Source organism: Vulpes vulpes, chromosome 4, assembly GCF_048418805.1.
Source record: "Vulpes vulpes isolate BD-2025 chromosome 4, VulVul3, whole genome shotgun sequence".
In the NCBI taxonomy this organism is placed as follows: domain Eukaryota; kingdom Metazoa; phylum Chordata; class Mammalia; order Carnivora; family Canidae; genus Vulpes; species Vulpes vulpes.
The window spans coordinates 64,731,123-64,751,455 of NC_132783.1; the positions used below are offsets into that span (position 1 = coordinate 64,731,123).

A 20,333-nucleotide genomic window follows, 5' to 3' on the forward strand; every position below is an offset into this window, starting at 1 on the left:
CGATGGACATTTAAGTGGTAATGAACATTTGGTTTTAATGACTAATGTCGGCAAAAACATTCCTGCACAAGCATTTTTGTTGGAGTATGTTTTCGTTTATTTTAGGCAAATATCTAGGAGTGGAACTACCAAGTTATAAAGCAGGTGCACTTTAACTTCATTAGAAACAGCATTCTAAAGTGACTGTGCCATTTACACACCCATCAGTTATATATGCAAGTTTCAATTGTCCCACATCCTTGGCTCTTTTCAATTTTGAAAAATTCAGCCATTCTAATGGGTGTGAAGTGGTATCTGTGTGATGGTTTGATTTGCTTTCTCTAACAACGAATAACTTTTCAGAGGTCTCCATTTTCTTGTCTTCATTTGGTGTCGCTCTGAGAGTTTTGTCCATTTTTGTTTGATGGGTATATGAAAAATGGATGTGGAGGGAAACTGATTATTTACTGGCATATTATATGTTGAAGGCAATTGATATTTATTGACATATTGCGAGTGGGCTTAAATAGAACCATTTGTGCATTCTGTCAATGAAAAACTGAATGACTGAAAGAGGGGGAAAAATCTTGCATCTAAGACGTCCGGTAATTTTAAATTTAAATAACTTTCAATTACACAAAATCAAAACTAGAAAAACGACTTTAAATGATATAAGATAACCTTAATTTTAGATAACTTTAAATTATACCTTACCAATCATGTTTATTACGCGTCAAGCTCTTCGAAGGTGGGAGAGTGTCTTCTCCATTGACTACGGGAGAGATCTTTATGGTTAGAAGGCAAAGGAAACCCGACTCACAGATTCAGTTTGCCTGGGACTAAGCCAGGAGTCAAACCAGTTGGGGTCATGCTAATGTGAGGCTTTGTTCCTGTACGTAGCAGTAGATGCTGTCATAAACACAGGAAACACACAGATGGACAATTTTTGAGATGGCACAGAACACGAGCATTGTGTAGAAAGAAACACGTGCATGCAAAGGCAGGGGTGGGCCTCTGCTTTTCAGCCCCGTCCCCAAAACATAGCTCAAGTGCTTTTCAGCGCCTCTGAACCGTTCTCACGTTTTCGTGGGTTGGTTTGTTGCTGTTTTGTTTTCGGGGGTTCTTTTCTGGCACGAGCAGGAAGCGGCGGGCGCTGATGCACCACCTCCCGCGACGTTCAACAGGGGCCTCCCGCCTCCCGCCTCCCACAAGCTAGTGAGGGCGGGGCCAGGGGGACCGGGTTGCGGGCGGGGCCTCCCTGCAGCCGCGCGCCCCGGCCGGCCGCGCACGCGCACGCGCACACCCTCGCCCTCGCGCACGCGCACACCCTCGCCCTCGCGCACGCGCACGCCCTCGCCCTCGCGCTCGCCCTCGCCCGCCCCTCGTGTGGGCGCCGGTGTCGGCGGCGCGCGCGGCAAATGGAGTGTGTCCTCGCCGAAGCGCTGCTGTCGCAGAGCCGCGACCCCCGGGCGCTGCTCGCGGCGCTGTGCCGCGGGGAGGCGTCCGCGGAGCGCGTGGAGACGCTGCGCTTTCTGCTGCAGCGGCTGGAGGACGAGGCGGCGCGCGGCGGCGGGGGCGCGGGGCCGCTCCCGGAGGCGGCGCGCGAGGTGGCGGCCGGGTACCTGGCGCCGCTGCTGCGGGGCCTGCGCGGGCGCCCCGGGGGCGGCCCCGAGCGGCGGCGCGTGCTGAGGGCTGCGGGCGCCGCCCTGCGCTCCTGCGCCCGCCTCGCCGGGGGCCCGCAGCTGGCGGCCACGCTGGCGGAGGAGGCGCTGCGCGACCTGCTGGCCGCGGGCCCCGCGCCCGGCGCCGAGGCGGCCGTGGAGGTGCTGGCGGCCGTCGGGCCCTGCCTGCGGCCCCGCGAGGACGGGCCTCTGCTGGAGCGGGTGGCGCGGGCCGCCCTGGGCCTGGCGCTGGGCGTGGACGGGGCCGGGGCCGGGGCCGGGCGCGCGGAGGACGCGGCGGCGCTGGCGGCCGGGCGGCTGCTGCCGGCGCTGGGCCAGTGCGGCGGGGCGGCGCTGCGGGCCGTCTGGGGCGGGCTGGTCGCGGCCGGGGCGCCCTCGGGGCCGGGCCGCGTCGGGCCGCAGCTGCTGGTGCTGAGCGCCCTGGCCGAGAGGCTGCTGCCCGAGCCCGGCGCCGGCCGCGGTCCGCGCGCGCGCGAGGAGGGCCCGGACGCGCGGCGCTGCTGGCGCTTCTGGAGGACGGTGCAGGCGGGGCTGGCCCAGGCCCAGGACGCCCTGACGCGCAGGCGCGCGCGCTACCTCCTGCAGAGGGCGGTGGAGGTGTCGGCGGAGCTGGGGGCCCCCTGCGCCTGCGGGCCCCAGGAAGGAACCGGTACTTGCCTCTTTGCTTCCCGCCAGCCCCGCTTGGTTTTCTGGGGTGGGGTCGGGTGCGGGTGCGGGGTCCTGCTTCCAGCCCCCGTGCCTGCCTGCTGTGCATTCCCCGGAACCCTTGGGAGCCTCACCTGGAGGGTGTGCGCCAGGTGGCACAAATCCCTGCAGCTGACAACCGTCAGCATTTCCTGACCTTTCTGACCCGGAGCGGGGCGGAACCCTGCCCCCGTGGAATGATCAGGAACATGACTGAGCCCCCAAGCAGGATTTTGCAGCCCTAATTGGCGCATCCCGTGGTAGGTCCACCCTAATAGGAAGGAAGGGTTAGCATCCGTCAGGTTGAAGGGAAAACTATTTACCTGTACTGAACACTGAGTTTTGAATGTTAGAATGCTGTCCTAGAAATCATCACGTTCTTTGGAAGTTAACCTTGGCAATTCTCTTGCTGAGAGGTAGCCGCAGCTTATTAAATGTATGGTCCTTAAGTCGATCTTCTGAGGATATTTTCGCTGTTGATTTAATAGGATGAGTCGGATTTTTTTTTTTTTTTTTTTTACCTTTTGAGACTCTGCTTCCTACTCCTTTATTACACAAGTGGCTGAACTAGAAATGACTCCCTTCAGTTTGGTACTTACAGTTGATTGGTTTGTTCACAGAATTGTGTGAAAGCCTGCTTCAGTCATCTTTTTGAGTCATCCAAGACCAAAATAGATTGATTCAAAATTGTCCCAATAGATAGAGAAGATTTCGACTTTTTCAACTTAGCTGATTTTTTGAAGTTGTGAGTAGATTTTCAAGTTTGTCTGAAATGTTAGATTGTAAATATTTTGACAGTCCACAAGTCCCTGATCATCCAACAAAGAGTTTTCACTGGAGAACACTTTTTAAATTACCAAAATTAAAGTCATTTATTTTAGAGAGTCATTCTGCAGAGTTTTAAAGATACGCAATAGTTTTTGCTCCCTGGCCACAGCCAGATTCCTCCCTCAGAGAGGAAACACTTGTACCTCTTTTAGCTGATTATTTTGATACTTAACTCTGTGTCTTCCAATAATCTGGACACATCAAAATCACTTGCAATAGTTACACTTTGGTTTAATGTGATTTCAACATTTACAAAATTATGACTGATAATGCTGTTCACAGATGATCTATAAAGTGAATTGTGATTATCCTTTTTCCTTCCTGCAAGGTTTTCCTGGAATAATGTCATTTAAAAAATTGTTTGGTTCTCTCTATATCACTGGTTCGGCTTCAAAGTGTTAGCTAGTTGCCTGCATCTCCCGTGTACAAGCCAGATCACTTTCATGAAGAAGTCTCTTGAAAGCTCAGCCTGGTGTGCAGCTGTCGTTCTTAGGTCTGCCTTCACTTGGAATTTTTGTTTCCTGAAATTCGTATTTTCCCCTTTTTTTGGGTTATGCACTCGTTTTGATGTAGGCATCTTCCAGAGATAATTTTTTATCAGAGCATGTTTGATAAATCCATCAAAGGATCCTTTGTGTCTGATATGTTTTTAAAGATTATTTGTTTTAGAGAGAGTGAGAGAGTATGAGCTAGGGGAGGGAGAGGGATAGGCTGACTCTGCGCTGAGCACAGAACCTGACGGGGGCTTGATCCCGGGACCCTGAGATCATGATCTGAGCCGAAACCAAGAGCCAGACCCTTAGCCACCCGAACCATGCTGGCACCCCTGGTACATTTTTATTTCTTTATTTCCTTCTGACATTTAATTCCATTCCCTGTCTCTTCCTATAGGTTGTCTACCTTTTCCACTAGATCCTTTAACATGTGAATCGTTGTCATGTATAAGTCTTCTACGTGGGCCGTCTCTAAGTTTGGTTTTATTTTTCGTTTTATCTCTGGGCAGTGGGGTCACTCTTTTCAGTAGAGTGAAATAGGTATTTATTCCTAGAGATGGGTGCTCTTCCTCTTCTGTGAGACCGTTAGTGTTGGGGGTTGGGTCACACTAGTTTATGGGGAGGTTGTATTTGGATCTTTTTACTGGTATGGTTGTGGGGTGTCGCTACCTTGTGTTTAATGTGAAGCCAGGAATCTCTAAAGGTTTTTCTCACTGTTCTTGTTTTTCTGAAGTTGTTGATGCTAATTCCACAGATGGGGTTTGCTTCATGCTTTCTTTGGTCCTTCCCTTGGTGGGTAGACCGCTGATGTCTACTCCTTAGTGCAAGGCTTGAGATGAAGGGTGAAGGTGGGGCCCCATTTGCCTGAAACTCAGGGTTCCAGCCTTTTTGCCATCTCTGCTCTCTCCTCAGTGGCAGATAACCTCTGCCACTCTTCCCTACTTAGGGAAGGGTGTAGGATTCCCTCAGCCCCTCCTGTGGTGGCTGCATTCTGCTCCTATCTGTGTTGGGGACCTTGACTTCTGGTTTCCTGCCCTCCCCCCACAGCAGCCGACCTGCTTTGTATCAGTGCAGGACTCCAGGCATGAGGGGGTTTCCTCCTGCCAGTATGGGGTTGGGGAAGCAGGTTTTCTCTTCATCCCCTAGGGCAGCCAGGTTTTGCCTGTGTCAGGACTGGGACAGGCGTGGGGGATGTGGCAGGGTTTCCTCCAGGGGCAGACAGCTTTGGTCTCCTGTTGGAGGAGGGTCCTGGATGCAGATAGGCTTTAGTAGTTGACCACCACCTTGTACTCCTGTAGGGCTGGGATGGGTTTAGACCTGTTGTCCTCTCAAACCTAGGCGGGCCTATATGCCTGTGCTCCAAAGTCTCTTGCTTTTCCCACAGTCTTTCTTAGAGTACCTGGGGGATGCCCAAGGAGACAAACTGGTGAGTGGTTGCAGACTCCCTAGGGTTCCCAGGGTTCTCAGCTGTCAAACGAGCCCACACCCGGCCTTGAAAAACTCATCAAATGTTCATTGTCTTTTTTATCCCTTTTTTTTTTTTTAAGATTTTATTTATTTATTCATGAGAGACACACAGAGAGAGAGGCAGAGAGAGAAGCAGGCTCCATGCTGGGAGCCCGATGTGGGACTCAGTCCCGGGTCTCCAGGATCACGCCCTGGGCTGAAGGCAGGCGCTAAACCACTGAACCACCCAGGCTGCCCTATCCTTTTTTTTTTTTTTTTTAAAAAGGATTTTACGTATTTAGAGAGAGAGAGAGAGAGAGAGAGCGCGCGCACGCGAGAGCGAGCAGACTCCCTGCTGAGTACAAAGCCCAACATGGGGCTCAATCCCGTGACCCTGGGAGCATGACGTGAACTGAAACCAAGAGACTGACACTTAACTGTGCCACCCAGGTGGCCCTCATTGTCTTTTTAAAACTACTTTTTGGTAATCACCTCTTCTTCCTGCGCTTGGCCAGAGATAGATTCAGTTCACGTGTCCTGTCTATTCCTGGAGAGAGTTTTCCTGTCCTTTGGAGTTCCGATCCCCTGATGGCATTGCAGTCTCAGGGGTTTAGGATTATGTGTATTATCCAGCCTTTTCTCTGTTGGTATGGCACGAATATTCTTCTGTAGCTTTCTCTATCCTAAGTGGAAGCTGAGACCAAGCATGTCTAAATGCCTTTGTTTTCCCATCACATTTGATTTATGGTTCAATGGGGTGTATTATTCTAGCTTGGAAAATGTTTCCGTTCAAAATTTTGAAGGCAGTGATCTATTGTCTTTGTAGCTCGAGCTTCCAGTGTTGCTCTGAGCTATCTGAAGCCGTTCCGAATTGTGCTTGTTTATATGTGCTCTGTTTCTTTTCCATGGAAGTTAGTGGGGACTGTGCCTCATCATTCAGAAATTTCACAGTTTTGGTGCTGGTCGGTTTTCATCTTGTGCTGGGCACTTGGTGGATCTAGCCAATTTGGAAGTCATGTTCTTTGGTTCTGGGAACTTTTCCTGAATTACTTTCTCTCCTCCCTTCCTCTCTGCATTCTGTTCTCTTGTTGGATATTGAAGCCCCTGGACTGGTTATCAAATCATGTCTTCTGTCCTGTTTCCTAGGATTTTGTCTCTTGGTTCTATTTCCTGGGCAACTCTGTCAACTTTATTTCCATTTGTTTCTCTGAGTTTCTGGGTTTTGCTATCAAATTTTTATTCTCATGAGATCTTTTTTGTTCTTACAATGTCCCCTTATTAATAGTATCCTGTTCTTAAGCAGCGTGAGGTTTTCTTCCTCCTGCATAGTTTTGTTCTCTCCAGATTTCCTTTTTGTTTTGGTCTTGATCTTCAATGTAGATGTTTCCCCAGACAGCTCATGATCCTTAGATACCTGTTTATATTTAAGAATAAGGAAGCAGTGCGGTGCCTGGGTGGCTTCAACTTCGTTTCAGCTCCGGTCATGATCTCAGGGTCAAGGGTTCAAGCCCTGCTGTGGGCTCCACGCTTGGCAGGAGTTGGCTTAAGGATTTCTCTCCCTCTGCCCCTCCGCCAGCTTGCTCACGAGCTCTCTCTCCTTCTGTCTCTAATACATAAACCTTTAATTAAAAAAAAAAAAAAAGAATAAGGAACCCAAATCAAGTTTAAAGCTCAGAACATGTACGTGGTGCTTGCCAACTGTGAACTTCACTGCAAGCTGATCTGGCCATGCCAGATTGGGTAATCTCCGGTGGCGGTATTTTCATGTCTTTCCTCTTGGGCTGGCCAGATTCCATGGAGACCTTCTAGGCTGCTGCCGTGTAGTGAAGGCCTGGTGAGCATTCTGGGACCTGAGGGGCTCACATGGTGGAAGGGGCAGGTAGAAGGGGGTCTTGGCACCCTGGGAGCACACATGTTCACTTACTCCCAACCCTAGTAGGGTCTGATGCATCTGAATCCAGAGACCTACCACTTTACCTTCTCCAGAAAATAAATTCCAGGCTTTTTCCTAGTCTGAGCACCAGAAAGGGCACAGAGGGTCTGTTTCTTAAACACACGGAACAAAACTCCCTTAAGTTTAGCCTTGCTTTTCACCTCTACTTTACAGAGTAGCTTTTGCTGCCAGTTCCTTAGGTATGGGAAGATGTTCAAGTGTAAATTAGTTTTTTTTTCTTGGCTTACCATTTGCCGCTTTATATTCACTTTACTTGAGACTGCTTGGTTTTTCTCTGATTTTCAAACTAAGTTTCACTACTGTTGTGTGCTCCCCTTATCTCCATTCTTCTGGGTTTTTGCCTTTGAAAAATCCTTGACTGTTATAATGAGGTTCTGAGGGAGAGAAAATAGGGTTTTATGTGTTCAAATCCATGACTCCTACCAAAAGTTCTAAAACAGTAATTTTAATTAAAAGAAAACAAAACCAAACCTTTGGAGATTCTTATTATCCCAAGCCTCCTATCTAGACTTTGATACAGGGACACCCTCCATTGTTAGAGAGTACAATATTTGGTAGTAGTGGCATTATTTTAAAAATGACTGTCATTAAGAAACTTATCAAATCTACAAAAGGAGTAACTAATTTTCCTTTTTAAACCATATCAGGCCCAAGTCTGTTTTGGTGGTCTGAGAAGAAAAAGGATGAGCTTCTAAAGTTTTGGGAAAACTATATTCTAATTATGGAAACTCTAGAAGGAAATCAGGTGAGCGTTTTCATATTTTAACAAATCCTATGTCGATGCAGTGTTGATTTTTTTTTTCAAACATTTGTAAAAGCAATTCAGAAAGACCAGTTTGAGTAAAGAATAATAGGAGATATGTGTACTTTGTTTTCTGGCATAAATGCAATTTAAATCTGAATGTTAACTCAGGAAATTAAAGCATACTTTTTAATTGACTTCAATTGCCACTCAAAGAGTTTTAGTCTTGACTTTGAGTTCTGAAGTGTTAGTTTGTACTTTCTCAGCGTTATGAATAATCTCCAAAGAAGTACAGACTTAGGAAAATGTTACCTAAGGCAATTTGTGGTAAAGTTAAGTAAATAATTGCCCTTTAACTTTGTAGCTGGCTTGCCTACCTTCCTGTTTTAGTTCTTAGATCTGTGTACCTGGTCCTGCAAGTGGAAACTTGAAAAATCTTTTTCAGTTACCTTTGAATTAACTTTTACAGAATTTTTAAATTGAGCGGAATCTCTTAAGATGACCTCACTTAGTACAGTGGTTCTCAAACTTTAACATTCCTTAGAATTACCCAGATGGCTCGTTAAAGTACAGATTGCTTGTCTGGTCCCCAGAGTTTCTGATTCCGTAGGTCTGGGGGTGAGGCCTGAGAATTCATGTGTTTTACAAGTTCCTAGATGATGCCCCTGCTGCTCTGGGATCATTCCTGGAGAACCTGTGGTGGTGCAGGGCCCCCTGGTGTGTCAGCTGCAGACTTGTGGGGGGCTGGCCATCTGTGTCCTCATTGTTAGGTGTCACCCCAAGTGAGCACCAAGCTTTGTTTGTGGACCAAAATAATTACTCATGTGCTAAATATACATGAGGAACAGAGAAAGCATTTCCAAATTCAGATACACTTTTATGGTTTTCCTTAATCAGTGGATACCTCGGACCCCTGTAATTTATTTAGAAACTCTAATTTACCTACATTTATCTACAATAGTCTACACGTGTGACCTTGAACATCACTTGAGGGACTCAAGAGAGTATTTTTTTTTTTGCCTTCTTTGTAAGCTGGTGGTATTATCAGCCCTGCGTATTTCCCAAGACAGTTGAGGATTACATGACATGATTTATGATACTCACTCTACAAATGAGACATTCCTGTCACTACATCCTAGGTTGTATTTATTAGCTTTGCCACACTGAGTCTCATATACTGGAATTTCTGTGATATAAAAACTGGAAGAATCAGGCACCTTCTGCACAGTTTTTATGTGGGGAGAAAACAGAAGGACTACTGTTGTATAATAGATGAAACTAAGTTTTGTCTTGGTATTTAAAGTTTTAAAGTTCATCTTAATTTTTAAAGGTGAGTCTTTATTTCATAGAGTTTTTTTTTTTTGTTTTTATTTTCAGATCCATGTTATAAAGCCAGTTTTACCGAAGCTGAAGAGTCTGTTTGAATATGCAGTGTCAGAGGAAGATGGTAATAGTTACTTTTATTTTGATTTTTGTAACATTTATTTATTTATTTTTTTTTTAATTTTTTTTTTATTTATTTATGATAGTCACAGAGAGAGAGAAAGAGGCAGAGACACAGGCGGAGGGAGAAGCAGGCTCCATGCACCGGGAGCCTGATGTGGGATTCGATCCCGGGTCTCCAGGATCGCGCCCTGGGCCAAAGGCAGGCGCCAAACCACTGCGCCACCCAGGGATCCCGATTTTTGTAACATTTATAGTTTTTTTTCCCCCCTTGATATTATAACTAACCATCATTCATTATAGAGAATTTGGAAAAACTATCAAAGTGTAAAACAGAAAACGTGCATCTGCTCCCACCAAGAGAACAACTGTTAACATTCCAGACACATGCCTTCTGGATTTATTGTTCATAACGTTGTGTCTTACTTTGCAGTATGTCCAGATGCATTTACCTATGTCCTCAAATAGTCTTTTAGAACATACCTTTAAATGGCTGCGGAGTTTAGCAGTATGGTTAATTCTGTAAACTTTTGATTACAAGACATTTCAGACATTTGCAGAAGGAGAGGAATATGTAAACTGAGCCCCACCACCCAGTTCAGCAGTGACCGGCATGTGACCAGCCTGTGCCTTGGTCCTTTGTTGCCTCTCCTACCACAGACCATGACGGTCACCCCCCGACAGCATATCATGTTATCTGTCATTATTTGAGTATACGCCCTCAAGAGATAAGAGCTCTTTAGGAATGTTTTAATGATGATATATTCTACATTTTTAATAGTGGTTCTTTGGTATTATATATTTTAACTGCTTTCCATTCTCATTCTCTGTATCTGTTTCATTGTTAGTTACTTTTGGGGGGTTTCGGTTATTCTGTATCTTGGACTTCATAGGAAATGCCATGATATGATTTTAGGTATGGTTTTTAAGCCTTTAATCAGTATTGTGTTTCGAGAGCTTCTTAGGAGAAATAGAAGAAAACTGGAGGTTCCTAAAATTATTTTATGAGATTAAGTTTGTATCAGCAAAATAGCTAAACGCAGGCTGATCGTGTTTCGTATGCGTATAAATGATCAGCTGCTACATTATTGTGTTTACCCGTGAGAATTAACCTGGATAAATGGATTTTAGTGCCTACTGCAGATAATTACAACTTTAATAGTTCGACCCCTTAGGAGTTGAGCTTTATCCAGTCGAGTGCTGTGGTTGTTTCTGATAGACTGGGATTTTTCACAGACCGTAAGAATCTATAGTCACCTGGGGCTAGAATTTAATTGAATCCTATTGTGACTTCACTTATGCATTTACTATTAAAATAATTCTCTTATTACCACATTTTGCCCACAGCCCTTGGCAAACCAAATCAAATAGCAATGACAGGTGTGGAAAAATTACCATTGCCAAAGCGTTGAACAAGCAAGCATCTTGGCATAAATGACAAATAATGGACCAGTTCATATCTAGAATGTCATGAGTTAAAAATACTGAATAATTTTTTTCTAGAAGAATTAAAGGATATTTCAAAAGAATTAACAAATATCTCCAAGGTGCAGGTTTATTCCATTTTTGAGAGTTTTTTTTTTTTTTTTTTGACTCATTTAGAAATTCACTTAGCATCCAGTATATGCTAAGTGCTAGGGATAAAGTGGTGAGACATATGTACTATTTTTCACTTAAGTTTTGGCTCTTTTCCATGAAAAGAAAAAGTTGTAATGATAAATCGTATGAAGGTACCAAACAAGGGACTGAAATGGAATATACATTGGGGTGGGAGGGCATACTGGAGAGAGGCCCACCCTCAGGGATAACATCAGAGCTCAGAATCGAGACGGCAGAGAGTACAAAAGCCCTTAGGTGGGAACAGCTCAGTGAGGCAGAGGCCCCAGAGGACCAGGGTGGCGCAGGTGGGGGCCATGGAAGGGTGGGGTAATGTTGGCATTATTGTCAGGGTAGCCTCATGACTCATTCAAATTTTCTTTCAAGAGTATGAGAAGCCATCAAGGGTTTTAAGTAGAGGAGTGACAGTTTCAGATTTCTGTGGGAGAAGTGGATTGAAGTAGGGTGACAAGGATTGTTTGAAATCACTCCAAACCTGAAGCTCCAACCTGTGTGCATGGGGTAATAGTTAACTTCTGTGTGCTGTGTTCTCAGTAAAGTTGCTTGCAGTCTTTCTTTCTTTCTTTTTCTTTTCTTCATGAGAGACACAGAAAGAGAGGCAGAGACACAGGCAAAAGGAGGAGAAGCAGGCTCCATGCAGGGAGCTCAGGGAAAGACTCGATCCTGGGAATCCGGGATCACACCCTGAGCCAAAGGCAGACGGATGCTTGCTTGGAGTCTTTCTAAACGAAATGCCTGAATGTGGTTTCTCAGTGAACACCCTTGCATGGATTTATAAATTCACTATATGTTCTAACGAAGTTAACGTGTTTGTGTGTAACTGTGTTGATTTATGAGACTATAGTCTATGTAGAGCAAGAGTGTGAGAATCAGTGTCAGCATCAGGCATTTATTTCCACAGGATGTTGGCTGTTTCACCCATCCTGGCACATGTGTATTTATAAAAGAATGTTTGAAAGTGAAAATAAAATCCTGACCAAAGAAGGTGTTATCCATTTTTTGGAGCTGTATGAAACAAAGATTCTTCCATTTTCACCAGAGTTTTCTGAGGTAATGACAGCCTTTTTCTTCCCCCCCCTTACTCTCTTTGTTAGGAGATGAAAGGTAAAGACATTTGCTGCATCATCATGTGATCTTCAGAAAAAATATACAAAGGCTCTCTCATAGCAAGTGATATTTTATAGATTTGCATAATGATGCTATTTTCACCATTCTGAATCTTTGAATTATTGCTATTTGTTTAGTGATACTTCTCCCCCATTCTGAGCCAGTGAACTATTGTTAGCTGTGATACCAAACAGAGATTGCCTTTTGAGCTACATTAGCATCTATACTTCCATTTGTCAGAATCACACAGAGGAGAGACTGAATAATTGTAGCTGTGATCCTGTAGCGCTGATGAGTCACATGATCATGTAGGGTATAGTATTTTCCCTCACTTAGAGGGTACATACCCTCTAGTAAACCTAGTAACCCTCCTGATTGATGACATGCTGTCATGGTTTGATATGTATCTTTTTCCACCTTCTCCTGTCCTTCCTGCACTTCTTATACACTTGCTTTTTTGACCCAATGTCTTTTAATATTTTTGAAGATACCATTTTTTCCCATTTTATTTCCTAGGCACAGGGGTTTACATTTTCTTTTGAGTATTTCTCTTGCTTTTCCTTTGTAACCATGCTTATTTTCCACCATGTATTTCTCCTTTGGGCTCCTTTCTTCCTTTCTGGTCCTGTGTGATCCTTCTTCTAAGTTTTTATCAGGTGGGAAAATTCTGTACCTATTTTGTTGTGGTGGCAGAATTAAAGTACCCTTCAGAATTAGCCTTGAATTAGCCTACAGTGTAAGAGATCAGCTTTGCTCAGAACAGCTTGTCTGCAGCCCTGTTGGGATATGCAGCCAGGGCAGCCAACTTTTCAAAGTTGCAGCCGAAACTTATTATTAATTACATCTTTTGTTTTAGTTTATCATTGGACCACTAATGGATGCACTTTCAGAAAGCTCTCTGTACATCAGGTAAGCAAACATTGTGTTATCTAGCAGCCGTGTAGTAATATATGTTCTTGATATAGAAATCGAATGTTTGTGAAATATGACCAGGCTGTTCCATATATTTGGTACATCACACATGGTGCTGAATAGACATTCAACTTTTTCTTATTGTGAAGTCCCTTCTGTGTTTGTTCTTTTTGCTCTTCTGTGAGTTGTACCAAGTATTCTTCTCTTTTTGTTTTCTGTTGTCTTTCTGACCTTGAACCCTTCTACTCTAGGGCTTATGGAGAGTATGTCTCACTGAGCTGACTTTCTTCCCCTTGCTCTGACTCCTGCTCTCTTGGAAATGGTAGTGACTTTGGCTAACCAACATTCTACACCTTTTTTCCCCTTTTTTGAAAAAAATTTTATTTTAACTTAGAAACATCTGCGAGGATAATACAGAGAATTCCCACGTAACTCTTGTCCACGTTCCCCCGATGTTAACTTGTTACCACATTTGCTTAACTATTCTCTCTCGGTTTCCCAGCTATGTCTGCTGAGCAGACTTACTCATCTGTGTCTGTTTCAGGGTCCGTCTGTCCATCCATCCACCTCTATCCATGTGAAAAGCCACAAGTTCCCAGCAGTACATCCGGTTCTAGTCCTAATGCCACAGGGCTCACTAACCTTGCTCTTTCCAAATGTGACAGAGGCTGCCATGACCAAGAATCTGTCACTTCTTTGCCTCTTCTCTCCCTTCAGAAAGTTAGACAGCGAGGAGAGTTTGTCAGTATTGTGCCAGAGCCTCGTTTTTTTGAGCATTATCTGTACCCTTGAATTACACCTTCAGAATATTCCCCTGCCTTTAAACTTAAGTTGTTTTTTGAATACTGATGAACTAAATTTATACTTGCAAGTCTTCTGTTCTGAATAGCTCTAAACAGACCACCCTCCCCACCCACTGCTAGTTTCTTTAGAATGTTTAAATTTAGTTTGTGCTAAGTTATACTAATATTTAACCTTCTTTAATAAATATTGAAAGAGCATAGCAATACTTGATTTGCCAATTAGTTTTCAAATAACTCATTACTATTGAATAGTTCTGTGAAGCAATTAGACAGCTGGAGAAGCAGTAAAACCTGCTTGGTGCCTCTAAAGGAGTCGACAGACACATTTATTATGAAATGCCTTCAGTTTCCTTGCGTTCAATTAGCAGATAATGTTCCTGGTAGAAGCATATAGCAGGAAAAAAAATGACTTTAGTAGATGTTAACAACCAAATGTTCTTGCAAAAGTCATTAATTACTCATATATGTTTTTCTTTGAGTGTTATTTCTTTTATTTAATACTTAAAGATTTAAAACCATTGGATTACATGTTGGGAACAATAAAATATAAGTGAAAATGATCATTTTTGACTTTTAAAAAATTATGCTATTTTAGCAAGATTCATATATGTGTCAGGAAAAGTAACATAAAAAGGAAATCTGTGTCTACTTAGTATGTTACTATACTAACTCATGTCCATTTTCCTAGAAGACCCTGATATTTTATATTCAGAAGGATATTCAAAATTTCACTGAAAAATAAAATGCAAGTTCAAAAAAAAAAATGGTCTGATTGTTGTTGAAAGACTCTTGAGCCGTCGTTCATTTAGTTTCAGTATACTTATTTGTAAATTTTAAGTATTTGTTTTTTTTCCTCATTTGTCTATAGGTCCCCAGGCCAGCTGATAGGAAGTGGTTCTCCATTGGGACTGAAATTGCAGAAGTTTTTAGTCACTTATGTTTCTCTTCTTCCAGAAGAAATAAAGAGTATGTGTCAGTAAAGTTTAGTTTTTTTAATTTATTAGCTTTAAAATTTTTAGTATATTGTGATAAAGCACTATCCTATGACTATTATAATCAGTGTTATCCTTTTTCCAGAATATACACATTTTATCAGAATTATGCAGGTTTTCATTGTAATTGGGTACACATTTTTGCCTTTATATATAACATGTATTGTCAACATTGGCATGAGTAGTATGGAAGTCATTTTAGAATGTGTGTTGCAGTTGGTCATCTTTTCTAGTTTTCTGTATTTGCTTTCCAAAAAATTAGCAAAATTGATTGAAGACCTGGGTTTAGGAAAAAGTTGTAAACAGAGTATCCATTGTGGTTAAACTGTCCCTATATAGATAGGAACTTAACAGGTACAAGAAAAATATACTTGCTTTATGTAAGACCTTGTGTCTTAGAAATACCCACTTCTTCAGATTAGGGATTTATTTTCCTTCCTGATGAGTTAAGTTGGTAAGCAAAGAGCAAAACTATTGTTATTTTGTTTGTTGAGCAGCAGCAGGATTTAACTCTCCTTCCTGGGTCTTTTTTTTTCACTTGTGGCTTTGTGGCTTATAAAGCAAGCCTGGGTAGGAAACACATTTCCTTTTGTATTTCATCTGCAAATAGGGTGAGACAATGACCAATGGTAATATCTATTCAGAAATCAGGAAATCAGGGATAAAAAAGGAAAAAGAAGATGTGTGTGTCTCAACTTTAGGTTTCTAGAAAATTGTTTTGATTACTTTTTTAAAAAGCTAGTTCATGGGGAAGCTAACTCAGGTGTTCTTTGGTTTGCCAGAAGTCAGAGAAGTGTAAGCCATCTGGAGATTACTTTGCTGACCATGTTGGCACATCCCAGATCAGCAGTACAGAGAGAGAGAGATTGGGAGGGAGAGGGGATGGTAGGAGCACCCCTAGAGTATGAACACCTGCTGTCTATGGCCCTGGCACACATGGAAATTTATAAGTGTGTTGCATGAATGTGAAATGGTAGCTCAGCCATCACCATCTTCCCTGTGCCACAAGTGAGGTATGAGACAAAAGTGGGAACTTAGCAGAAGAGAGAGCAAGTAAAATGTTAACTCAAGTTACTACTTCGTAGGTTTTTCAGTCAAGTTTCCAGTGAGTATCTTAAATGTGTCTAATTTTGTGTTGGGTACTTAGAAGATCTAAAGTACATGGTATTTTATAAATAAATATAAAATATTATTTTATAAATAAAACACAAGCTCCTTTCAGAAGCTTCTAAGGGTTTCTTAAGTCTTCTATAGTGACGATCAGAGGAAACAGAATCATACTAGTTGCATTATTTGAGGGTCTGTACGAAATCACGTACTAGCAGAGGAGGCAACAACAGAGCACCTTATGTTGGTATCTCAAGGTAGGCGAATAGTAATCAGATCCAGAGTAGGTAAGAAACAGCGAATGAGAAGGATCTAATGTTATCATATGGCAATACCAGAGGCTAGTTACCATCAATAATTCTTACTGTGTTTTTCTTTAACCTCTCCAACAAAGGAATGGTTTCTAACAATAAAAACATTGATCTTACACCTTAAACTTTTTAAAAAAAATTATAGCTGCACAGGTATCAGAATCTCTGCAATATAGTAGAGTACTTATCTTATAGGAATGAGATTGAAATAACATTGATTTTTTTTTTCCCGACAGGTTTGTTGAGCTATAATTTGCGTACCATAAAACTTGCCCTTCTAAAGTGTTCGTTTCATTGGTTTTTAGTACATTCACAAAGTTCTACTACCACCACTAATTCTAGAATATTTGCATCACCCCTAGAAAGAATATTTTCATCACCATCATCAATCATTTTCCATTCTCGTTTCCTGCCAGCTTGTCAGCCACTAATCTTTCTTTCCACACTCCCTAATTCTAGGCGTTTCATATAAATGGAATCCTATAATATGTGGCTTTTTAATTTATGTCTGATTTCTTTCACTTAGCATAAGGTTTTTAAGAATCATCCATGAATGAGTAGTAATGATCCATGTATCAATATTTCATTTTTGGGGGGGCTGAATAATACTCTCCTGTATAGATACCTCACATTTTATTTATCCATTTATCAGTTTGGTGGACCTCTAGATTGTTTCCACTTCTGGTTATTAAGAAAAATGCTCCTGTGAATATTCACATGCAAGTTTTTGTGTGAACATAACCTCTAGTTCTCCTGAGTGTATACCTGAGAGTGCCAATTGTTGGCTCCTATGGTAATTTTCAGTTTAACTCAGTTTAGCTCATTAGCTGTTTACCACATTGGCTGCACCAATTTGCATTCCCAACAGCAGTGTGTGAGGGTTCCAGCTTCTCTCTGTCCAGACAGTTATTGTCTGTCCTTTTGACCACTGCTGTCTTCACCGGCGTGGAGTTCTATCTCATTATGGTTTTTGATTTGCATTTTCATACCTGCTGACTAATGATGTTGAGCAGCTTTCCGAGTGCTGCTTGGGAACAGTGATGTTTTAAAACATTTTCTTACAGGTAGTTTCCTCTTAAAGTTTATTCAGAAGATGACAAGTAGACATTGGTGTGGCATTCCCATTTTGTTTCTGTCTAAGGCTTTAGCAAATGTCCCAAGATGTAAAGCCCTGGGTGTAGACGGGCTTCTTGCTCTCAGGTAATTTACTCTATGTTCACATATGGTTATATCTGTAGTCACTTTCCATCAGTAAATTCTGTTTTCCCCTCTGCTTTAGTCTGTAGTGAGTGGTTTTGGTTAATATTGGCATTGGGCTTTGAGCTCTTCCTTGGGAGCTCTTAATTTTATATTAAAAAGTAAAAAATATGTTTATATGATTGAGCTTATTTTGTTTTACGAATGATTATTTTGGATTTTGATCATTTTAAAACAAGGCCAGTAAGGTTTTCTTAAATTACATTGATATGTAGAAAACTAGAGGTAAAATATCAAACAGTAATGTTGATTGCAAAGGATTTCAAAAAACATAAAATTAGTACTTTAATAGTATCTTCATGTATAGTCTTTTTTTTTTTAATTTTTTTTTTTTTTTTTTTTTTTTATTTATGATAGTCACAGAGAGAGAGAGAGAGAGGCAGAGACACAGGCAGAGGGAGAAGCAGGCTCCATGCACCGGGAGCCCGATGTGGGATTCGATCCCGGGTCTCCAGGATCGCGCCCTGGGCCAAAGACAGGCGCCAAACCGCTGCGCCACCCAGGGATCCCTCATGTATAGTCTTTGAAAGAGATATATGCCCTATTAAAATTGAGCTCTACTAGAGATCTTAATGGGAGATAATAGCTTTGAAGTTGTACTGATGGTGACTTTCTATGTTGGGGATTGTAGATACTATGAATAATTTTGTCAATATTTACAAAGTACCAGAACTGTCTTTGGGAGCATGTAAATGCATGTTTCTGTTTTTTGGCATCAGGGATGTTCTTCAGTGCACTATGATCACCCATCAGATTCTGCTGAGAGGGGCAGCTCAGTGCTATCTTCTTCAAACAGCTATGAATTTGGTAGATGTGGTAGGCTTATTTATTCATTTATTTTTTACTTAAGATACTTCAGTTTACAAGTTTGTGATGCTATCATTCGAAAGCCCTGCTCGTAGGGTTGGGCCAGCCTTTGCTGGAGGCCAGGAATGTGGGTTTCAACAGGGTTCTCCCTGTGCTACTAGGGAGAGTGATGTACTGTGCCTGCTGTGTACCCAGGGTGGTTATACTGAACCCTTGCTTTCCTTCTCGGCGTCTGGAGTCTTGGTAGGTGCTATGCAAGGGTGCTGCTGTGACCAGCTCCCAATAAAAACCCTGGGCTGTGAGTCTGTAAGGAGCATCGCTGGTAGACAGCATTTCACATGCTGTCACAGCTTGTTGCTGGGGGAATTAAACCCATCTTGGTGGACTCCACTGGGAGAGGACTCTTGGAAGCTTTTGCCTGGTTTCCTCTATACTTTTTCTGCACATCTTCCTGTAAATTGATCTTCAAGGAGTATATAGTATCTGTTTTTTTACAGAACCCCTTCACTATTCTTGCTGAGAATAAGGGTCAGCAAACTTTTTCTGTGAAGGGCCAGAAAAAGTTTACTTTTTAAGGCTTTGTATATCCTATAGTCTCGGTTAAAACTACTTAAAAGCAACAATAGGCAGTTTATAAATAAAGTGGCTATGTGCCACTAAAACTATTTACAAAAGAGCTGTGAGTGGTTTTGCTGACACCTGGCCTAGGGCAAGCTATCTTAATTCAAGATATACAGCCTAAAGAGTGAAAAGATTTCTGTGGTTTTCGTAAGATAGGGGGTCATTTTCATGGCTTTGAAAAGTAAGCATCACCTTTCAACTTAAGTAATTTTTTATAGGATGTTTTTGTTTTTGCTTTTAGACAGTGACCATCTTGTCTCTAAGTTGGTAACCTTGATCATAAGGAACATATTTATAAAATAATTTTCCACTTTATATGACAATGTATTGATTGTAGTCAGTATCTTCATTTCTAAAATTATTTTCTTTAAAAAAGATAGCTTTCTTTTGATTTAACTAGTAACATTATATTTTAAATAGTATGTTAGCTTGCTTTTACAGTGATTTCATTTTATTCGCTTAAAATTTTTAAATGAGTAACTTAACTTTTTTAAACTGCCCTGACACCCTCCCCCCACCTGCCCCCCTTGTAGGAAAAGGTGTCACTTTCTGATGTTTCAACTTTTCTCATGTCTCTGAGACAAGAGGAGTCCTTAAGACGAGGAACCTCACTGTGGACAGAGGTAAGATTGAAAATAGTTTAATGATAAGGTCTTTTGAGAGTTATAAAAAATTGTTTTCTGATTGAACTCAACCACTAGCCACTTATGTAAAATATGTTGACCTTGTTATCTATGGACAGAGATTTTTAAATATTGTGTGTTTGCTTTGAGTGAACCTAACTAATAATGCTACCAAGAATCTTAAAGGGAGACTGCAGAATGTTTGGGATAGAGACAGACTCACTTAGAAGAGAAGGTAGGTAGTCCTTATGGGCAGATCTCGAGTCTGGATAACTCAGAAACAGTAACATAGGACCTCCTCCTTCTGGCTTTTTCTGTTAATGACACTTCCTTCTATCCAATTGCCCAGGTCTGACATTAGGGTAATTCCTGATTCTTCCTGACTTGGTGCATCAAATGTATCATGAAATCCTGAACACCCTTCCTCATCTGCAGCCGTTGGTCTCATGGAGACCCTGGCAGGTGCTACTTCCCCACGATGGCCCTGCAGTCCCACTAGCCTCCTGGTGCTGCTTTTCTGTGTGGGGTCCTCGGTGGTCTGCTTCCTCCTCTCTGTTTTGTCTGAAACCAAGGAACTTCATTCACTCTGCTCCTGTTAGCTCTTACCCATTGGTATAGCTGGTTGAATTCTAATCTGTGTCCTCTACAGGTTATATGGTTTTTGAGGACAGGGAGCTTTTTTAAAAAAGAATTCTATTTCTCCAGTACGTGAGAGATCACTGAGGGTAGGGATGTGATCATTTCTTTTAGAAGGCAGGTCCGTCTGTGTACACACAGAGAGAAACGAGAAATCAGCTTGAACTGTGTTAAAATAATTCAGGTGTGAAATCATGAGGCATAGAGTAGGGTAATAGAGGGAATGAAGAAAAAGAAAATTGGGGTCTTAAAAAAATATGAATTTTATTTTATTTTCTTGATCATAAT

At 42.2% G+C, this 20,333-nt stretch overlaps 1 protein-coding gene across 8 annotated transcripts in view; it reads left to right on the forward strand.

The window, feature by feature from the left end:
• Nucleotides 1-1,373: 1,373 nt before the first annotated feature.
• The window catches only part of TARBP1 (tRNA guanosine 2 -O-methyltransferase TARBP1), an 83,416-nt gene continuing 64,456 nt past the window's right edge, over nt 1,374-20,333 (forward strand). For all 8 annotated transcript variants that reach the window (XR_012001074.1, XR_012001075.1, XR_012001077.1 and 5 more), the window contains exons 1-9: nt 1,374-2,310; nt 7,715-7,812; nt 9,187-9,256; nt 11,771-11,919; nt 12,833-12,885; nt 14,560-14,657; nt 17,166-17,301; nt 18,078-18,174; nt 19,320-19,409. Coding sequence is in view for 4 of the 8 variants with exons in the window: in XM_026008775.2 (XP_025864560.2) it covers nt 1,398-2,310; nt 7,715-7,812; nt 9,187-9,256; nt 11,771-11,919; nt 12,833-12,885; nt 14,560-14,657; nt 17,166-17,301; nt 18,078-18,174; nt 19,320-19,409 (1,704 nt within the window). In the remaining 4 variants the exon portion in view is untranslated. The remainder of the gene's footprint in view (nt 2,311-7,714; nt 7,813-9,186; nt 9,257-11,770; nt 11,920-12,832; nt 12,886-14,559; nt 14,658-17,165; nt 17,302-18,077; nt 18,175-19,319; nt 19,410-20,333) is intronic.